Raw genomic sequence first — 22,472 nt, 5'->3', positions numbered from 1 at the left:
TATTGCAAAGAAACAGGCACAGGAGGCTTAAAATCCCTCAGAGCGAGGAGGGTCTAGAACCCAAATTTTTCACCATTTTCCTTAACAGAGTTGCAACACCTGGTCAGGTCAATTTCATGAGAGGATGCCCACAGGTAGTTTCCTAAACGGAGGCTTTGATTGTTTTTTTTTAGATGATTCCTTCTTCTGGTGATAATTAATGATCTGAATCGTTGTCTTAGGTTGAAGTAGGTAGATCTGCATGACTTTGGCCTTAGGCAAGTAACAACAGCACCTGCTTTTTCCAAGACCTTTGTAGCTGCACTATTTCTATAAACCTGAGGCAAGTATCACTTTATTTTACAGCTGGAGGACTCAGATGTCTGATTAGATAAGATAACTTGTTTCACAAGTTGCTGTCAAGTTTGATACTCAGTCTGACGTCATGACTCCAAGTCCTGCTTTGGAAAAAATGGCATTTAAAAATTTGTTCCACTCTGGTCCTCAAGATGAAAGATCTCCGCGTTATCCCCTTGTGTCTCTTAATCTCAGCATTCCCATCTCTCATGCAGCTTGTATAGAAAAGGCTCTTTCATGGATGATGCTTCTCAAAGCTCATCAGAAAATAAATGACAAAACTCTCTTTCCTTGAAACTGTCATGACTGACCTTTCAGTTCAGTTCTTGGCATTGCTCATTCCTGTAAGAGGAAATGGTTTGATTACATTTATCTTCAGTGAGACAGATGAGCAAGATTCTCATCCTCAGTGCACATTTGTGCTTCTATTCTTTAGGAATGACCATGGAAGTTCTTGGGACCTTGATTGGAGCTGCACTTCAGGGGCAGATTGTGGCCAGTGCTCATGTCTCTCCTCACTGCACTGTGAATCCCTCAGTAAACACCACTGACTCCTGGCATGACACTCCCAGCATTCCAGACCCCTCAGATCCCCTGTCTCATCAGGTAAGTGTCTATGGGAGCACACTAAAATATCCTACAGAGGACAGTGGGGATGTTTCTCTAATACCATATCATATCCAGCTGGATGAGCATGAACACAACTTCCTTGAAATCTGTGATGTGATTTGAGCTGGGGCAATGACCTTGTTGCAGACAATGATTTCCATTTTTGCTGTCTTTGCAACCCCTCCTCAGTGTGACACCAGAATTTCTTTGAGGAGCTTTGCAGGTGGTGCCAAACCCATAAAGCAGCTGGAAGGGACATGGCCACACTTTGTTTTCACCAGGGGCTGATTTACAGTTTATATAAGCTTAATAAGAAAAGCAGTTTACCTCTCTGGAAATATTCCATCTGGTCCTAGGGTCCCTAGCACAAGAAATACATGGACCTGTTAGAGCAGAGCCAGAGGAGACAAAAATGGTCAGAAGGTTGGAGGACTTCTCCTGTGAATACAGACTGAGAGAGCTGGATTTGTTCAGCTTGGAGGAGAGAAAGTTCCAGGGAGAATTTATTGCAGCCTTTCAGTACAAAAAAAGGGGGTTTTAAGAAAGATGGAAGAAACTTTTAACTAAGGCTTGTAGTGACAGGACAAGGAGGAATGGTTTTAAACTGAAATAGGGTACATTAGGGAGGTACTGAAAGAGGTTAGATATTAGGAAGACTTTTTTTTTTTTTTTATTTTTTTTTTTACAATGAGAGTGACAAGGCCCTGGTACAGGTTGCCCAGAGGAACTGTGGATGCCCCATCCCTGGAAGTGTTCAAGGCCAGGTTGTATGTGGCTCAGAGCGACCTGGGATAGTGGAAGATATCCCTGCCCATGTCAAGGGGTTAGAAAGAGATGATCTTTGAAAGTCCCACCCAATCCAAATCATTCTATGATTCCATGAAAAAATGTTGGCTACAGCAGGATCTTTCAGTTCAGCAACACTGATTTCCAAAGGAGTTACCACTGAAGATCTCCTGTACAGACCAATGGCAATTTTGTTAATGAAACTCTAAGTCCTATTTGGAATCTGTACTTTTGTGAGGATACGAAGCACTGTTGAAAGTAAATGGTTGGTAACAGCCCATTAGTGGGGGCAGATCTCAGTGGTTAACATGTGGAATGAACCTAGGGATCCATGCTTGTTTATTTAAATTCCCATGACAGGCTTTTCCTGTAATTTTGCATACATAATTTGATCTCCTTGTACTTGAGTTTTATATTTTTTGAGAAACAAAGTTTTATATCTGGGAGGAAAACCTAAAACCTGATCCAAACCTCAGTTAGCACAATTTGATAGTCTTCCATTGATTGCAGTGGTCTTGAAAGAGACTCTGACTTAAACAATTACATTGTGTAGTGTTTTTTCCTATGTCACTTGTGAAATCAGCAGATTGTTGGTTCCAAGTTACCAACTGCTGCATTCATCCTTTCTTTTTATACTTTCATCTGTTGCTCTGTCAGTGCAAGTACCAACCTGTATATATAATATCCATGAAGAAGATTCTGTGACCTGAATCTAATCTCAAATGCTTGATGTAAATGAGAAAATACATATTTGTGCTCTTCCTAATGCAGTGGAGTAGCTCCTATTATCATGCTCCAGCAGCAGTAAAATCACAAACTAAAGGCATGTTTTTATCTATGTTTTGGATTTGCACACTGGCTTCAGCACTGGTGGTCTAGGAAAGGGATGAAACCTTGCCTCCCCCCATTCCTATCCTTTGCCTCTGTGCCACCTGATCCTTGTTTTTGTTGGCACAGGCTGATAGAGCTGATCTGGGCAATAGTCAGAGGACAGCTGGGCTGCTTCTCTAAGTGGCCACGCCATTTTATGGCTGAATAAGGTGTTTTTGAAGATGCTTGTTTGGTAACTTGTGGTGTGTGTTTCAACAAGACACAGAACATCATCCTGCCTTCCTTTTTAGCTTCTGGGACAATGATTTGATTTAGAACACTACTGTGTTTATTACACCTCTGTGAATTGTTGGGGTGAGTATCTTGAAAAGTCATGGCACAAACAATTTCATTGCACAGCAGATTCCCTATCTGAATCTACTTCAGACTAAATTCCCCAATTTCTATTTTGAAATCTCTGAAATGGCTTTCAAGGGAAAAAAATTACACAATCTTGATTTATTTCCTGTCTGTCTAACCACATGTACTTTCCTGTCCTTTCTGAGGTAGGAGGGAGATTGAGAAAGGAACTTCACAATGAGGTGAATGTCAAGTAGTTTTTTATTTTGAAAAACTAACAGAAATCTATAGCCTACAGTAGCCAGAGTTTGTAGATGGAGGCATTATCTTTCATTAAACTAGATACTGAAACTGGGAAATGATGGGAAAGCTTTCAGACACAAACATTTTTCAGATCTGAAGAAGTTGCAGAGTGACTGGAAACCTGCCCTTTGTTCACACCACACACAGCAGAATATGCACCTAATTAATTGCACAGTAAAGAGGAGATCTTGAATTGGATCTTGATGGATCTTGAATTTTGGTTGTATGGCTGATAGGCATTAAGTTACAAGTTGAGGCAAGACTAGATTAATTGAATTTGAAGTACCTCCATCAGGAAATATTTAGAAGAGGGCAAACCTTGACTTTCTTTTAATGCCTTTCAGGAGTCTGACTCTTTCTGTCACAAGGACTAATTCTTAGCTGCTCAAGAGCACATATAGTTTTAAAAAGCACTTAGTGAACAACTTGATATTATTTTTCTCCTTATTGAAAGAAAGGAAGAGGAAGAAATGGTTATTTTTAAGCTCTCCTGGAGCTGTTACTATAAGCTTACGAATGGATCTTTATTACTGGAAACCAAACATGAATATTGATAGAGTTGTAGATGGTCTAACAAGTTTTGTTCAGGGTTAGAGAATCTTACTTGGCCTGCCATGAGTATCCTTGATGGTTTAAGCTCAAATTACATTTAATGATGGCCTATGAAACACAACATTTAATTCAAATGCTTCAAGCAAATTAACAAATACATAAAAACAAAATAGAGAATTAATAAAGGAGTCCTGTTGCCATCTTTGTTTTTCATCCCCTTCTCTCCTGGCTCAGCTACATTTCAGGCTGAAATTGCCTTGTTTAAATGAATTCAGGTCTCCACTGCTGCACTCTGTATTCTCTGCAAGCCATAACCAACAGTGTGAAAGTACTCTGTTACTTAATTTCTAGCTCTGAAGAATAGTGCTGCATTCCTATATCTCACCATGTTATTTTCTGAAATGTAAACATCTTAACAAAAGCAGCTTTCTTGAAAATTTTCTATTCTTACATGGTTCATCTGGATAAATTTGCACCTATACTAATGTCTTCATATTTTGAAGTACATTCTTGTAATTGCATTTTTTTTACCAACTTCTTCTTAGACTTACAATAACTTCATCTACAACATATAACCAATAAATTGGAATTCAGTTATCCTATCAAGTAATCATTGTTTCACAAAGCTCTATAAGCTATCTTTGATAACACATTATCAGGTTAATTATTACATTATACTAAAGCATTTTTTTAAAAATTGCTTAAACTAAGCAATTTAAACTTAAACTATTTTTTAATAGTTTTAATAGCTTTTAGTTTTAATAGTTTTTTAAATAGCTTTCAACTAAGTTATTTTTTTAAAGCTTTAATCCAAAGTCAGTGTAATCAGAGTTAGCAGCAGTAAGTGTGATCTGGTGGTGTGGGAAGTATCCTTGGAGGCTTTTCTCCCCTGGCTAAATGGAAGCAAAGATTTCTGAATTTGCTTGGATATTTCACTAAATAAGTGGGAAAACCAGCATGCAAGGTACCATACACAAAACACTGGCATGTAAGTATGATTTCTAAAATCCATAATTTCCATTATTATCATCATGTTTACATCAGTACTGAGGGCTCTCCTATCCACCATGAAATTCCAGATTGTGGTCTGTGTAGCCAGATCAACTGGACTTACTGAAAATGAGAATGCCTCTGTGGATGATGCATGGTTTTGATTAGGTGACTGTGTATGTCTGTAGTTAGTCTCAACATAAGCAAATTTTTAAAATATTCAGGTTGCCAACACAGTAACCCTTTTGTTCACTGCTTCATTTTTTTTTCTTTTTTCTTTTTTTTTTTTTTAAGAAATATATACTTATATGCCCTGAATTTGTCCTAAGGCAGGTGTGGTTTATAAAGGAACTGCAGAAGTGAACATTTTTCAGCAAGGTAGCAGACAGGCATTTGGCTGTATGCAGATGAGTATTTCTTCATTTTCAGGTGGCTTACCAAAAAGGGACTGAAATTTTCATAATGACTTGTCATTCTCCTGTCACAATTTCAAATGTCTTTTTTTCCTTTTGAAAGGCAAAAGTTTACATGATTGCAGCAGGGGTCATAGCAGGTGTGTATCTTCTTGGAATTGTCATTCTTTTTCTTGGAGTAAAGGAAAGGGATGGTAAGTTATATTTAAATATGCCTCAGTTTAATGATAGTTATTTCACATTCCTGTACTGAAAAGATTTTTATTTTATGTATTCTGCTTCTCTTAGATCCTTATGCCTTAAAATCAGACAGAGCAATTCCTTTTTGTAAGGGGCTTGCACTCACCATGAAGCATGGTCCATATGTGAAGCTTACAGCTTCATTTCTTCTCATCTCGACAGCAGTTCAGGTAACTTCAGACCCTCTCAGTCTGTGTGCTGGCCTCATTCCACTCCCAGCGTGGGAGAGTCTGAAATGCAAATAACCTTTGGCTGGTGACTGGAGGGGTGATCTGGGGGGTGTTGCCTTCCCCTGTAAATCAGTAGGGAACCAGAGTCCTCCTTTCGTGCCTGGGATCCTGTGTGGCTGGAGATGGTTCTTACAAAACAGAAACAAAGCAAAAGTCCTGACCATTTAAAGATTCTTTTCTTTTTTCTTTTTTCTTTTTTCTTTTTCTTTTTTTTTTTTTTTTTTTCATAAAAGGTGAAGAACTAGTCCTAGTGACCCAGTCTGGGTCATTCTGTGTTACCCATGCACAGTCTCCTGTGGTTTCAGTTGCTTAGAGAATGCTTTTTCTCTTCTATCTATTCCTCTCTCTGTGCTTTAAACTGTTGCCCCTTTCCTTTGCATAGGTGACTGCTCTCAGATAGTGGCTGAACTGGGTCTTGTGGAGTCTTTTGTGATGGAAGGCATTAGGTCAGAATAAGAAGATATTCAGAGGCAGGAGGCCTCACCTGTTTCAGAGTTAGGTAGAGCTCATTTTGAAATGAGGACCTGCAATTGGATGTGGCTGTCACGAAAAGATGTGGTGCATCCTCCCATAGAGAGGAGCTGTAGAAAAATCCCTCAGTAAGAAACCCTCACTCCCCATAAGTACAGCAGGCTTTTTAATCCTGACTTTTAAGACATATTCAATTCAGTAAATATATTATTTCACTCTGAACTTGTATATATCACTCAAAGTTTGCTTTATTTTGAAAATAAAATAATTATCACATTTTTGCCAAGAGACTCTTAGTCACATGAACCAATGATCAAGGTTTGATCATTGACCAGGACAGAAGGCAAGAATAAGACATGTCAGAGAGCAGTGCTGTGCTCACCAGCAGTCCTGGTGAATTAAGTTCCTTGCAAGGGCTGCTTAAAAGTTTGTTTGCCAAAGAAGTGCTGAACTTTTTTGTTGGCCTGGATTTGGGCACAGCGTCTGTTAGTCCTTGCTGGAATACCCAAGGGTGAGAAACAATAACAGAAGTTATTTCTGCTCATGTCTGGGAGCTGAAGTACTGTGTGCAACTGCAGAGATAGGGAGAATATGAAAGATAGAAGGTTCCTTATTGTCCACATCCTTCCAGCATCCACCCAGTCAGCAGGGATATAGAGCACATCTGGTTGCTGGCAGGCAACTACTTGCTGACAACACCCAGAGAGGAAAAGATATTCTGTCAGTCCACAGCTCTCTGTTTGGCTGTTTGTGCTGACTGAGGGGAAGGTCTGAGGGGAGGCAGAAGCTGGAAGCTGTTACTCCAGTTGAGCCAGCATGAGCAACACTCTCTGCTTTTATTTGAGGGAGGGACACTGATTTTGTGGAATTTAGATAGTGGATTACTGATCAGCAAAAGGAGTGGGCAGGTAAAGATGCAGTGGCTGTAATTCCAGAGTGTGATATCCCATGTCTAAAATTAGGGCAGCATGAACAGGGTCACAAACTAGGGAAGGGTTTTGTGGCAACAGAGACAGGATGCAACTTTTTGGATATCCTAATTTATATACAGGTGGTTGGCCACCTGTAATCTACAAGCACACAAAGGAGCAAGAATTGATCATGCTGCTGTGGCATGAGTATTAAATCCTCTTCTATCACTCTTCTTCTGCAGAGCTGGCCCTCCATCATATCCTGGTGTTCAGAATCCCAAATGAGTTCTGCAGAAGCATGGTGGTGGCAGTGGCTTCACCTGTCATCTACCACAGTGCAGTTAGATCCTCCCATCTGATGAGGATTCAGATGTAGGGAGATGTGACCCAGAGCTACACTCCATACCTGAGGGTGCATACAAAACCATCTGCTTTACCACAGGAAGTTGGCAGGAGTGTTATTACAGCTGAAATGTAACTTGTTTTGGATTCAGAGCTTCTAGAGAAAGATTTATAGCCTTGCTGGGGAAGAGAAAAGCCAGTTTCTTGCAGTAGCCTGCAGCTGTGACAACACAAGGCAATTGGGACTTAGGGAATAAAGCCTTGAGACAGAATACTTTCATAGGGGCATTTCTGTTTTGGTCAATTTTATGGCCTATTAGGTGTGGCTTAGCTCTTGCTTGCCCCAGTATTATTGGCATGTTATTCCAGTGATAACAGGACAATAACTGCTTCTTTAAATTGCTGCAAACAAGGGAAGAATGAGACTCCCAAACCCTACATTTAACAAATCAGTCACCAACTATATTTAACTAATATGGAGTGTGATGTAATTTTTGTCTTTTTTTTTTTTTTTTTTAATTTGCTTTGTCTTTTGGTGGTCACCAAATGTCTTAAACTCAACAGCTGGAGCAGGGGAACTTTGTCCTGTTCTGCACACACGCTGCTGGCCTCCGCAATCACTTCCAGTATTTGGTGGTGACCATCTTGGTGAGTTGTGCTTCTCTCCCAAATGTTACCTGGTTCTTGCTGGGCTTTGACACAAAATTACAGAAGACAAGAAGAGTGTTGTGTCTCAGCAGAGCTGTTAGGAGCCTATACTATTTTTTGTATTGTTTGTTTGAAATAAAGCTGTTGCTCCCTACTGTACTTCTAAAAAAATAGTGGTTTGGAGCTTTTAAGTCATTCCTTGTTGTTTTTACCTGTAAGCCACAGCTTCAATAAAAGACAGAAGCTGCTTCTAGAAAGGAGGTCTGGATTTTTACCTCCTTTGTCCCTTTCCCCAACCCCATGTGCTGAAAATTAAACAACTTAAATTTGCATATTCATACACACAACTCCTCTGGGCTAGGCAGCTTGCAAGGATAAATATTTAAAATATACAGAAATATGAAGATTCCTCTCTAGAGCAATTGGCAGTGTGATAAAAAGATCCTTTCACAGAATCCTTTTTCTTGACATGCAGAGGTAGAATTCTGCTTGCTTAGGTGATACTTACCCTTTCCCACATTATAAGACAAATCTTTTCAAAAACCATTAAAACCAAGATGTTGGAGAGCAAAAGAGGAGTGCTGGGTATCTTAAGTCTCTGCAAGTGATGGTCATCAATTAGAGAGACAAGAGACAGTGGAGTTAAAGTAAAGACTGAAATATAACTGTAACAATTAAATGACATTTAAATAAAGGTCAAGTGTAAGGCTGCCATTAGTAGCAGTACTTCAGTGCATGGGCACTACATTGCTTGTGGTTGTTGCTGCTGTGGGAGAGTATTTCAGTGTCTGAAACAGTAATGTCAACTGCAAACAACTCTTTACAGATTGTTCCTAAGAAGGGACACACAGTATGGATTATGTACTCTTAAGCATATCTTAGGATAGGTTTACCTTGCACTTCAGCTTTCTTCCTGTACCATGGGGTAGAGCTGAACTCACTCATCATTTGTCAGGTTCAGACAGTGTGGCAAAAGGCAGTAGCACAAGGTGTGACTGCAGTATGTTTGAACTTTTATAACTGAGCACAGCTTTGACTGCTGTGGCTAGCATTAGAAAAGGAAATTTTAAGACACTATCTTCTGAGGTTTGTCTGTGGAAAACCCTCTGACGGATAGCTTAACAGTGAATTTTAAAAAGTCACTCAAAGGATGAGGAGAAACAAGAATCTGCATGTTCACCTTCTATTCAGGTTTTTATGTTCTAGACAAAAAGATGTCTGTGAGCTCTACAGCTGAAGTCAGTGGAAGTAAGCACAGTACAGATATGGGGTTTTGTCTCTTGTAGGTATCAGCAGTTGTGAGTGTTCCCTTCTGGCAGAAGTTTCTGCAGAGATTTGGCAAGAAGTGTGCAGCATGTGGGATTTCGGTAAGCAAATCCTCTGAGAAAAAAAATTCTGCTTGTGCTCATTTCATTTGACAATTGGAGCCACTTCAGCAGCTCTTTCAAGTGCTTATAACCTCAATCTATGTGAAATTTGCTGAGTTCCAGAGTTTGTTTTAAATCATTATACCAAATTTCAGACAGATTCCAAGTTTCCAAGGAAAACTTTTGAGAAATGGATGCCGGAGGGAGGTCCCAGCTTATTTAAGAATTTGCATGAGTTTTCCTTATTTGAAGCTCTCAGAACTGAGCTTCAATGTAGTTTTGTAAATTCAGATCTGAGTTGCCTCATGTTGACAAGTTATCTGTTGTGCAAGGTTTGTTTTGTCTTTGTTATATGGTGCTGAGGTGTCTGCATTGGTAATTCAGTCCCATGGAAAGAAAGAAAGAAAATTCTGTCACATCCCCCCTCAAGGAGCATCCACATCCCTCTGAATAGGGAGGGACAGTTATTAGTGAAGTAAAGAAAAAGGTGACCTACCTGAGAAAAGAAGCCTGGTTTAACTCTGACACAGCTCTGCAAAGCCAGCTCAGTGAGCCTGCCCTTGTCACTGATGGATTATTTTAAGTCCCTTACTTAGTGCAGACAGCAGCAATTTTCTGTCATCATCCTCGGTGAGTTATTGTATAGGCCTGTTCCTCCCCATTTTCCCCCTGTTTACCTTCAATTACTTATGAAAGAGGAAAGAAAAATTGCCTTGTGTACAACAAAGCAGGAGGACTTGAAAAATCCAGCCCAAAGCTATATGTCAAAATCTGAACAAAGCTGAAAAATTTAGGTCTGGTGACAGCTATTGAATAGAGTTGCACAGTTATAATTTTTGGAATTAAAAGCTGTGTTGTAATGACTTCCAGAGAATCAGAAATAACTTTAAAACCCAAGTTCCAAATAAGCTGAATTGTTATGTGTTTTGAAGTAGGCATCTGGAATTTGAGCCCCATCTTTATTTCTTTTTACCACTTGAGCAAAGAGAACTGTCAAAAGCAGTATTGGCCCATTGACTAGACCTGGGAATGCAGATTTCCTCCTTAGGAAATCTGCTCCTCTGTCTACTTGGCCACAAAAAATGCTTTCTTCAACCAACTTGGCTCTATAAATTTAGTTTTACATGACTGGAAAGCCTGTCAGCACCTCTGTAAACATGGTTTAACTTAATTTTACAGTTGAGTTGCTTGATTGTTATGGTCTAAGTGGGGGATGGACTGAAAAAAAGCCACCTCTCTGTTTCACCTTGCAGACATTTCTCAGGGGACTCCGTGTGAGCTCAGTGATGGATTTTGTGTCTGACAATGCATCACAGGAGCTTCCTACCCTACCACCTTGTGTGATCTGTACAACTAATCTGTATTCTCCCACCATGAAATAAAAGCACATCATTTAAGGCTCCTCAGTTTGTCATTGGGGAATGTTCTACTGGAAGGGAATGAGACAGGGAAGAAAACAATTATTTTTTTTTTTTCTCTATAACCTCTCTCAGTTTTCAGGGGGAATATGTGATTGGAAATTCAGTTTCCTGAAAAAAAAAGTCACAGCACTCCAGACTAATTTTTCCTGTTAAGGTGATTCTGTGTTGAAGAGAGCCTTCAAAGAGCTTAGGGGTTGGTTGGTAGATAAGCAACAAGAATCTTGGCTTTCTTCCACCAGAAGAGGTGATCAAGTCTAACTGATTAAGTATCTCAAGTTCCTAGAAGTCTAAATTTCTGGAATTATCAGGAATTATCCTGCTCCCAAGCAGGATCCTTGATCACACTCTTCCCACAACCAGGTTGGTGCACAGACTAGAAATTTTTCTCTTCTGTTTATTTCCTTCAGTTTCCACGTGCTGTGTTCATTTAGGTGTCTGCTCTGCCCTCACCAGGCAAACACTGAACTTACACTCCCTAAGTCTCAGCTGGTGACTGGAAGTGAAGTTGTCATGAGAAATTTCAAGAGGTGTGGTATCTTCTTGGCTCATAGTTTTGACAAGGTGTCTAGAAACAAAGATGGCTCTCTCCCACAGCACTAGCTTCCATCCTAGCCAATAATATCTTTTGGCTGTGGGTTTTGCAGGATTTCATAAAAATAAGAGCACCTCCTCACAGATACGCAATTGTTTATTTGCCATCTCTGAGCACTGTGCAGCATGGAGAGATGTCTTTGGATGAGTCCTGGCTCTGCAGCCCCGTTTCCACTCTCCCATCCTGTTTCCACTCATCCTCCCTGCACTTTTTCCTGATTTGCCCTTCATAATGTGCTGCTGCAGAGATCAGTACCACCTTCAGCACCCCAGCAGCGTCACCTTACACAGCAGGGAATGGATGGGAGGCACGGGATAGCTGTAGGATGTTGTTCATAACTCAGAGGGCAGCAGCCCTGTGACAAGGGAGCAGATGCCAATAACAGAGTATTTGCTTTACAAGTAAGAAAGAAGGAGCTGCATTAGCTGTTTATTGCAGTGGGAGCGCTGCCCCATGACTGCGCTGCCACTGCACGAGCAAGACTTTAGAGCATTGTAACCTCAGCCCTGCTGGTCCTGCTTCTCTTTCTCTAGGAAATTACAGTTACAATGATTATTATTATCGATCTAGAATTTTGTTTAAGTGCTTTGGTTTCTGAGTGGGTGCCTCATGTGGAGCATAAGGCAGTCATAAAATTGCTTATAGACAACATAAAATCTGATATTGCTGGAGTGCTCTCTTGTGGTGAAATAACGATTTTGCCACAACACTGGGCTAATGCAAGGATTATCTGCCTTAGCTGGGAACTTGCAGGCAGGAAAGGTTATTTTCTGCCTCCTTAGCTTGGGAGCAAATGCTTTAGATGGGAAATGCATTTAAAACATAAACATAATGGATTAGACTCCAGGACTCCCAGAATCACTTATCATACAGAACTGTAAATAGCAGTGCTTAGGGGAATCACTCTCTGTGAAAGCTCTTCTCATACCCTCAGCTCCCAAGCTGCACGTATAGAGGATTGAAACACTTAATGTTAAACTAATCCCCCATCATTAAAAAGCCCTGTAGATAAGCCCCTGGTTCTGGATTCTACATGTGCTGCTGTGCCTGTGGTTCACAGGCGTGGGAGATGGAGCATGTGACGGGTATAGGACAGCTGGGCAGAAGGCATTCAATCAGCATTTTAAAAAGTGGATTTTCAGTCCTGTAAGCCCATTGCTTCAAGCTGAAGTTGAAGAAATCTAGTGACTATGACTACTGCCAGAAAAAAAAAATCTCAAGCATACCAAATTAATTTGGTTTTGTGGGTAACCTCTGTGGCTTGTCATACAATGAGTGGATCCAGCTGTGGGGAGCGGAGTAAACTACTCTGACTTTTGGGTTTAGTTATTGCTGAGTATGTATATGCTTTAAAGTGATGATTGGAAAAGAAAGCAAATTCTCCCTCATTCAAGACTGAAGGTGATCCATGAAATGTTATATTTACACTTTAAAATAACCACTGAAGCCCTACCACTCCACTTGAAATGCAGTGTGAGGATGTTTTCAGGTATTGTCTCTAATAGTAAATTAAATAGTTCCACTGGACTAGAATAGAAATGGACATTTGGTTATCTCTGTTATTTAACTGGCAGAAAAATCTTTGCCCAAGCTGATTAGCAATCTCCTGAGAATTATCAGTGTTCATGGATAAGGGAAGAGCAACTGGCAGTGTCTAGCTGCACTTGTGCAAAATATTTGACACTGTCCTGGATGACATCCTTGTCTGTAAGCCGGAGAGGCATGGGTTCGGTGGATGGACCACTCAGTGGATAAGGAATGGGCTGGATGGTGGCCATCCACAACCAGAGTTGTGGTCAGTGGCTCAATGTCCAAGTGGGGACCAGTGAGGGTTGTCATCCCCAGGGGTCTGTACTGGGACTGGCTGCTCAATATCCTTGTCAATATCCAGTGACATGGAGAGAGGGACCGAGGTAGGGGTGCTGGTGACACTGAGCTGTGTGAGGTGCAGGTGACACGCTGGATGGAGGGGATCCATCCTGAAGGGCCTGGACAGGCCTGAGAGGTGGGATCATGGGGAAATTCATGAAGTTCAGCAAGGCCAAGCAAAAATCCTGATCTGGGCCAGGACAATCCTGAGCACAAAAACAGTGTGGGCAGTGAATGGATTGAGAACAGCCCTGAGGGGAAAGAAATGGGGGTGTTGGTAGACAAGATGTTCAAGATGACCCAGTAATATGCACTTGCAACCTACGAAACCAAACACTTCAAAAACAGAATGGACAGCAGCTGAGGAAGGTGATTCTGCCCCTCTGCTCCAACTCTCACGAGACCTCTCCTGCCATACTGCATCCAGTCTGGGAGCCACCACCTCAGAAGGTTGTGGACCTGCTGGAGTGAGTCCAAAGGTGGACTACAAAAATGATCAGAGGGTTAGAGCACCTCTCCTATGAAGACAGGCTGAGAGAGCTAGGGTTATTTACCCTGGAGAATAGAAGGCTCTGGGAAGACCTTAGAGGTCCTTACAGTGCCTAAAGCAGCTTCAAGAGAGCTGGGGATGGACTTCCTACAGGGGCGTGGAGTGATAGGATAAAGGGGAATGGCTTTAACCTGACAGAGTGTAGATTTAGATTGGATACTAGGAAGAAATTCTTTACTCTGAGGCTGGAGAGGCTCTGGCACAGGTTGCCCAGAAAAGCTATGTGTGCTCCATCCCTGGAAGTGTTCAAGGCCAGGGCTTGAACACTTGGATGGGGATTAGAGCAGCCTGGTCTAGTGGAAGGTGTCACTTCCCATGGCAGGGGGACTGGGATGAGATAATCTTTAAAGGTTTCATCCAAACCAAACCATTCTATTATTTTATCTAGCACAGTTTGGGAATCAACCACTTTAGGGCTCTTCAGAAAAAGTATTTATATGTCCATAGGTCTTTTGGAAACCATGACTGTTTAGGATCATAAATGTGGCCAGGGTTTGTGAATTGGCTTCAAGACTGGTAAATAGGCTCTTGGGTCTGTTTAATTTACTATTTCATTTGTAGCTGTAATACTGCTAGCAGAGACAACACTATCACTTGTCCTACTTTTCTCCAATTATTCTGGGTAGTTAAGTACAGATTAGCTCAGGGCTTTTTGGAAATTCAGTTTGACCAAAATACTGAAGTGTGAGACATTGCTGTTAACTGTTCTGTAACATAGTTTTGTATTTTGAAGGGAATAATGTGTATAGCATTGAAGGGTGCATGCTGTAACTTAAATATAATGCTTTTCTTCTTCAGTGGATGATTCCTTTTGCAGTCATGCTAGTGACCATTCCAAACCTGATCCTGGCTTACTTTGTGTCCTTCATCTCTGGTCTGAGCATTGCAGCGTCTCTTCTGTTGCCATGGTAGGAGAATCTTACATTTGAGGTGGGGAATTAATGTATTTCTGCATTACATGTATATACTACTGCATGGAATTTGCCTCTGAAAGAGGCAGAATATGGCAAAAGTCACTTCTTCCAAGAACCTTTTATTGGTTTTATAGTGGATGCTATTTGCAATGATGTGACCTTGATTGCCCGGTAACAAAGTACATCTACCATAACTGTAGCTGCTTTTTGTACATGACAGTATGTAAATGAATTAATAATCTAAGTAGCTGTACAACGCGTGATAACATTGCTTCAGGAATTATGAAGGTAGGTAAATCAATTAATGCTGAGCAATTAAGAATGTAGCAGAGGACACATAAGGCAAACTGTATCTAATCTTAATTTTTATAAGGGCGTGTAGTTACAGAACGAGCAGTAATGACTTTAAACTGAAAGATGATAGATTTAGATTAAGTTTTAGAGTTTCTTCACTGGGAGGATGGTGAAGCTCTGGCACAGGGTGCTCAGAGAAGCTGTGGCTGCCCCACCCCTTGAAGTGTCCAAGCCCAGGTTGGATGGGGCTTGGGGCAACCTGGGATAGTGGAAGATGTCCCTGACCACGGCAGGGGGCTGGAATTAGATGATCTTTGAAAGTCTCTTCCAACCCAAATCATTCATGATTCTGCTTGAGTAGTCCTCTGTTATAGATCAAATACACAAGGTTAAGATTAAAATAAACCAAGAATTCAAGGTCTTTTGGACTTGAAGACTGAAAATAAGTGGGGAAAACAACTCAAGAATGGCAGAACATTTCCTCTTCAGATTAAATAATTGTTATTGAGGTTACATTAACCAGAAAGCAAGACCATTGCTGAGAGCACTGTTTTTCATACTTTGTACAATGCCCTGAAAACTCCAAGAGATCGTGGAATACGTAGTTTGAAATTAGTTGTCAGACTATGTAAGCTTTTCTGCACAGAGGGTGAGAAGACCTTTCTTTTTCCAACAGTAAATAATTACATATTGTCCTGGGGTGACTGGAAATAAAATGTCAGTTCACAATTAACATTTGAGTAGCTTCCATTCTAATTGCCTGTTACCTAATTCAGTTTCTCTGAAATAGAGAAAGGTTTAACTGGTTTTTGAAAATGTTGTTACTTTGTCAAAAGAGTTAATTCAGAGTGCAACTATTCAGACACTGAGTCCCTTGAAATCTTAAGAAATGGGGGGCTTGTTTGTCTTTTTTTAATATCACAACTTCTGATTGGAATGATAGGCAGACTAGGAAATTCTGTCACCTCTTAAGTGTTTGATGGCTTTTCAGTGATTTTCTACATTGTAATCTGTGGCTATGCTTTTCTTACACATTTTTTGCCTTCCTTCCAGGAGTAGAATCTTTTGAACTGGATTCTTTCATGTGCATGGCTACATCAATCAGCTTAAAAAAGAAGGAGGGCTGTGCTCTATTTCATTAACTTTGGACTTTGAGAAGAAATTTTGGCTTGAGTTTTTCTTTTATCTTTCTCACTTCTAGGTCAATGCTGCCTGATGTTGTTGATAACTTTCGTCTGCAGAATCCCCATGGGAAAGGACATGAAACCATTTTCTATTCCTCTTACGTTTTTTTTACCAAGATGTCAGCAGGAATTGGCTTAGGAATTTCTGCAGCAGCACTGGAGTAAGTAACACGGCGTTTCCACTTAGTGGATCTACTCTGAAAGCATTCTGAGGTTACAACACTTTTACCCTGTGGAGTTAATTGCCTTCATGCCCTGAGCCTGAAAGTGCCAGCAGCTCCAGATGGCTGACCACTAAAGACAGGATTGGTGCCATCTAGGCCAGAAAATTAAGCATTAAGTTACTTGCCCTGACATGGTACTGTTCAGAAAAACATGACTTCCCTTTAGATTTTCCTCTTTTCAATTACTCATGTAAATTTTAGTGGCTTATGTGAAAAAAGTATTAAAGATGAAACTGCAGCAGATCAAAGTCCCCAACAGGTGATACAGGTGCTTTGTGCATTCCCTGTTGCACCTGAACTGGACTATCTTTTGTTAGACTTTACATGGATTTGAGTGCTTTCAGGGGAGCCAGAGAGTTCAGCACGAAAGGATCACCAATTCTGCATGGTTTTAAGGAACTGGATACTGATCAGAGTCAGGAACAGCTTTTTCACAGCTCTCTCTGTCTAGGTCTGTCACCTAGACCATGTCATTTTGGGAGAAGGTTTATGGTCTCTTTCCACATTGTCTTGTCTGTTCTGACCAGACAGGTTGAAAAGGTGGCCAGGCATCTCCTGCCCTGCCTTTGTGCAAGACTTGGCAGAAAGGGCCCTTGCCTGTCCCTGCTGCAGCACACAATAAATACTTAGAAGGGAAATCTTAGCCCTTGGCTCCAGATTTCAGTAACCAGAATGTTTTGCTTTGGGGCCTTGAGCTGAAATTGCTAAATAACAGGCAATGCTTAGGAATTTTGGGCTTAGGAATTTTAGATACTCATTGCTAAAACCTTCAAACAATTTGCTGTTCCCCAATTAGCCCCTTTTCAATTGCATTCCAGTTGAGTCCCAGCAATTTGCCAAGACACATATTTGTGGGAGAACACAGTAGACAGTGATGCCAGATGAGCTGTAGCTTTCATTAGGTGGATGTTCGGAGGAAAAACCCATTCCACAAATTTGGAATAGGAATTTCAGTAACTCAGCAGTTATGGGACTGCATGGAAGCCCTGAATCAATGAAGTGTAAGTGTGTACCTAACTCTGAGCACTTGAGTAAATTTGTCTATCTTGAGATGAGTGCTTAAGTGTGTGTTTAAATTAAAGTCAATTATTGCTGTTGAAATTGGTCAAATTACTTGCATGCTTTTAAAGCAGAGCTTGAATACTTTGCTGAATATTAATAGGAAACACATAACATTAATTTCACAGAATCACAGAATGGCTAGGGCTGGAAGGGACCACAATAGCTCATCTGGTTTCAACTTTCCTTGCTCAAAAAGGATCATCCCAGGGCACAGGGCACAGGATTGTGTCCAGATGGTTCTGGAATATCTCCAGTGAGGGAGACTCCACAGTCTCTCTGGGCAATCTGTTCAGTGCTCAGTCAGTGCACAGGAAAGAAGTTCTGCCTCATGTTCAGGAGGAACTTGCTGGGCATCAGTTTATTTCCTTACATGGCATTCCACAATCCTTTCTTTAAAAGTATGCAAGTAATTTGACCAATTTCAGCAATAATTAACTTCAATATTATATATAATAACAAGAAAATACAGAGGTAACACAGTTATCTGAAGTCTAGCACAAAAAGGAGGTTTGAAAAACACAATTTGAAATGTAGTGGGGAGAAGGAAAAAAAAAAGATGTATAGGGAAAATGGGAGAAAAGTCTTGAAGATTTGGGGTGAGGAGAAAGAAGCCTTCAGGTGAACAATAGCCTTTTAGCTTTGAACAAACACATACCCCACTTGTTTCCATTTGTTTAGGTTTACTGGATACAAGCCAGGGATATGCAGACAGTCAGATGATGTGATCCTCACGCTGAAACTCCTCATTGGAGCAGTCCCTGCCATCCTCATCCTTTTAGGTTTATTTATACTCCTTTTCTACCCGATCACTGAAGAAAGTCGGAAAGAAACAAAGCTTGCCCTTGAAGAGTTAAGGTAAGTTTGGACTGGCAGTAAAACAGCAGCAACACCCCCACAGCAGCTCTTAATCTGGGAAAATTATTTTAAGGAATCACTATATTCCTTACAAAAAAATGAAACAACATGCTCTTAGTCAAATTATTAATGGAATGGTACCATGACATGTTCCAGTATCTCTTTTTTGTAGTTCAGTACAACCTGCTTAGTGGACCATTTATCAGAAATTTCAGCTGCTCTATTTTACATTTTCTCTGGAGTGCCTCACAAAGCACTATTGTGGTACATTGTTTCAGGCTAGAAATGAGGAATATTCTACATAGATTTAATTCATGGGGAAAATGTGAATAGTTACAATTTACTTTTCTATAGAAGAAAATGGTATTGTTGACTGCATTCTTGGTGTTTATGTGATACAATAAACATCCAAACAATTTAGAAGCGTAGGCACAAAATATTGTAGGAGAAGAAAAGTCAGCTTTGAGCTATTCTTGCCCTCTCTACTCTTTTCACTCTCCCTTCCTCCCTTTTTCTTCTTCTCGAAGGAAAATCTTGTCTAGCTCAAATTCATCTACCTCTGTCAGCTCTTGAGGACATACTTAAGGACAGTCCTAGCAGACTGATGGAGAAAATAACAAAAAAATAGATTGTTCCTTTGTCTTAATTTTGTTATCCCAATTTACTGGAACTGGAAACTGATTTCCAAAGCTAAGGGGTCAATTCCAGGACCTAAGCATGGGTACCTGGGACCAGTTCATGCCCTAAAATATCCAAGACCTGTGCAAGATCTGCCTGGAGTTGGCAGATATGACAGAGGCCTCTGGGAAGACTGGAGGGGATGGGTAAGCACTCTGAAATGGGACTGATCCCTCTGTTCAGGGGCTTCAGTCATTGTCCAGAATAACCACACCTTGCTGGAGGTTCTCAGCTGTTTGAAACTGCCAAACTCAACTTGATTAGTCAGCAGTGAAAGCCAGAAGTGTGTTCATGCATCATTTGTTCTGCTTTTACCAGGAGGAGCCATCAAAGCACAGAGAACTTGGACAGCCACAGAAAGGACACCTCGGTCTGAAAGCTCTGAATGCAGTGGCTTTCCAAATACAGACTCACATCCCACCAACCAACTCTGAGAGTTTTCCAGGTCATTTCTCTGCTCACATTTTATCAAAAAGGACAAAGGATGATTCTGATATAGCCAGTAACGAAATTGAGAGGGCACACCATTGTGCAAATATACATCTAACTCAATGCACTGTGCTAAAAAAGACATTACACATGTTCAGAAATGTAAGCTATTGAAGGCTTGGGGGTTTTTTGTTTGTTTTTTTTCAGTGATTAATGAGAAGCTGTGATCTTGTTCATGGGATATTTTATGCATTTGTAACTTAAGGAGGAAAAAAAGTATAAATGTGAACAGAGAATTTTTGAAGGTTCTGAACTGGAAAATACTCAGAAGGGTCACTGAGACCAATTCATGATGCACCATCCAAATATTAACTCACAATATACATCACCCTTGGGGGCTGGGGGGGATTTTGATCACAATCTCTACCTATAACTTGCACACTATTGTGTTTGGAAAGCACTTGGGAACCTGAAGTATACTTTATGAAGTTAGGATTTACTTTGTTTTGAAATTAGGCAAATCACTGATGCAGACATATTTTGAGGATTTTTTTCCCCTTTTTTTTTTGAAAGATTTTGAGGTAATCTAATTTACAGGATCCTTCCTATAGGATCCTATAGTAAATAGAACCCTGCATTTCCCATTACTGATGTTTCTTACTTCTGAAACCTGTAAACTGATTTCTGTCAGAGAATATTTTCAAAATCAACATCTCCCCTGAGGATATGAAAAATCAATAGTCCCTTCCAAACATTATGTAATTCAAATTTCTTCAAATTTTGGCCTTTAAGTAATCACCATGCCCATTTCTCACATGGTGTAGGTTCTCTGCCTCACAAAACACCACAGCACAGGTATTAATCTCACCTTGTAACTATTTTGCAATAATGAGGCTACACCTGCCTTTTAAATGGTGATTATTTTTTCATTCAGGGATGTTATCATGCTTTAGTTACATCAACTGGAACCTCATTTCTACTATAGATTTACACTGTTGAGCACAGTTTTTAAATGAAAGACACACCTAATCTCAGGCACCTTCTGGCACTGAAGTTCAGACCTGTTTATTCCTAGCTTCTGGTTGGTCAGTGCAGCTACAGAGACCTCCAGAGACTGGCTCCAAGCTTAAGCTAAAATGACTGGACTCTGAAGGTGTATCTAAATGTGGAAGGGAGAGTGAGGAATCCAAGAGGTTTGTTCAGCTTGAGGAAGTCAGCACAATGCAAGACAAGATGTGAATTTCTTCCCACTGCCTTCACCCTGTGACTCTGTGAGTGCCTTTTTGCTGTACCAGAAGTGCCTTTGGAGGACGGGCTTGCTGCTGTTCCAGAGCACCTGGAGGAAGTGGCCACCTGTAATTTGCTCAGGGCTACCTGGGAAGTGCTGGGACTGGAAATTAGGAAAGATTTTGCTGAAGGACACTGGCAGGTAAAATCAGTGCAACCATGGAGCATCTCGTTAAGTCTGATACTGAAACCTTGTCAGGCAAGTTTGAAGTCAAAGGCCATATAACTGTCCTAATTCCTCAAAATGCTTAATCATGAGGGAGCTTCTAAGGATATATTTTGAGCTTGTGTGGGTAAGAGTTAACTGCATTTAAGATTCCTGCTGACTTGCCATCTAAGACTGGGGTTTTTTGTTTTCTTCCTTGTTTCAGTTTTTGGACAAACCAAGATATGTATGCCTGGGGCATATGTGTTTACAACAATAAAAACCATAAGCCTGTTTACAATTTTGAGTCTGATGGAATTTGAAATAGGAGATTTACTGCACTTTGAAGTAGGTAGGTTATGTAGCAATATCACATAGCTCCAAAACATCAGAGAGAACAGTTTGGGGCATTCGATTTATTCTGTAACATTTGTGTATTTCTGAATAGTCATCTTTAAAAATAACCAGAAGGCCCAGTAAAGGCTGTTAATGTTTTTTAATGGGTTGTGTTTTCAACTACTATAAATCTGTAGCTACAAGGCAGTGATTCCATGTCAGTTTATATAAACTGAATACTTAGCCCAGTGATAAAAGGGCTGCAGAAACTGCTGGCTGGGGTTGAGTGGAGCCATTTGAATGTGGCTTAAGATATTATTTCTAGATCAGTTGTGCAGTTGCCTCTAAAATTGCATAACACCCTGTCTGAATTCAGACTCTTGGAAAGTAAACTTGTTTGATTGTAAACTGTTCTTCTCCAGAGAGACAATGTCAACTCTATCTTACTGAATCTTACTTATCTTACAGTCCTCACTTTGCATATGGTACCAGCAATGGGAACTACCAAAGAAAAGATAAAGCTTCTGTAGATTAAATGAAGCAGACTATTTTTATATTTTGAAAATATCATAATTTTATTTCATTATCAGAAATATAATGTTGTTGTAATTTTGTTGAGAAAATGGGTGTATTTTTGTAAATCAAAAGAATGGCGAATTAATTGCAGGGTAAGATTATTTCTGTAACTTTCTTTTCTTAGGGCTCAATGTTGGTGCAGTGAAATGAAAGAGGTTTATATGTCTCTTGTCAGTTTTAAATGATGTGTATGCCTTATGCATGTTCAGAACATGTGACTGAAAGAAGCAAATGCTTATGTTGACAAGCATTCAGATTAAATGCTAATCTAATGTAACCTCTTGCCTTCCCATTGATTGGCAGTAGAAGGAGCCAGGTTTAATTCCCAGGGGTTCTCCTTCAGGTAATATCCAAATACAGTAATAAGAATATGGGAGATTGAATTAACCCAGCTGGGTGATAAGGGGCAGCACTTCCCCACCTGCACACAGGCAATTCCAACAAATATGGGAAGAAAAGAGAAGGATGACATAGTTATGTGTCGCTGGGTATTGCTCTGTAAGCCAAACCACGTCCAATTCCTTGTCCTTGCTGAAGTGTACTGAGGGCAGCCCAAATCTTCCATGCTGGGCTGTTACTGGCAGTCAGTAGCTGACTGGTCACCAGTCATAGAATCATAGAATCACTACAGTTGGAAAAGACCTTTAAGATTATCAAGTCTAACCATCAACCCAGTCTTCTCTTCCAG

General features: G+C 40.4%; 1 protein-coding gene across 2 annotated transcripts in view; it reads left to right on the top strand.

The window, feature by feature from the left end:
* MFSD2B (MFSD2 lysolipid transporter B, sphingolipid) overlaps window positions 1-21,173 on the top strand; it is a 38,722-nt gene extending 17,549 nt beyond the window's left edge. The window contains exons 6-14 of one of the 2 annotated variants that reach the window (XM_023924323.2): window positions 773-942; window positions 5,263-5,353; window positions 5,448-5,569; window positions 7,918-8,001; window positions 9,288-9,368; window positions 14,599-14,708; window positions 16,210-16,353; window positions 18,157-18,333; window positions 19,330-21,173. In XM_023924323.2, coding sequence (XP_023780091.1) covers window positions 773-942; window positions 5,263-5,353; window positions 5,448-5,569; window positions 7,918-8,001; window positions 9,288-9,368; window positions 14,599-14,708; window positions 16,210-16,353; window positions 18,157-18,333; window positions 19,330-19,387 — 1,037 coding nt within the window. In that variant the 3' untranslated portion in view covers window positions 19,388-21,173. The remainder of the gene's footprint in view (window positions 1-772; window positions 943-5,262; window positions 5,354-5,447; window positions 5,570-7,917; window positions 8,002-9,287; window positions 9,369-14,598; window positions 14,709-16,209; window positions 16,354-18,156; window positions 18,334-19,329) is intronic. The other variant, XM_086875698.1, reaches the window with a different exon arrangement.
* Window positions 21,174-22,472: the final 1,299 nt, after the last annotated feature.

Source organism: Cyanistes caeruleus, chromosome 2 (assembly GCF_971803275.1).
Source record: "Cyanistes caeruleus chromosome 2, bCyaCae1.hap1.1, whole genome shotgun sequence".
Taxonomy (NCBI): Eukaryota; Metazoa; Chordata; class Aves; order Passeriformes; family Paridae; genus Cyanistes; species Cyanistes caeruleus.
This window is presented reverse-complemented; position numbering and strand designations above follow the sequence as displayed.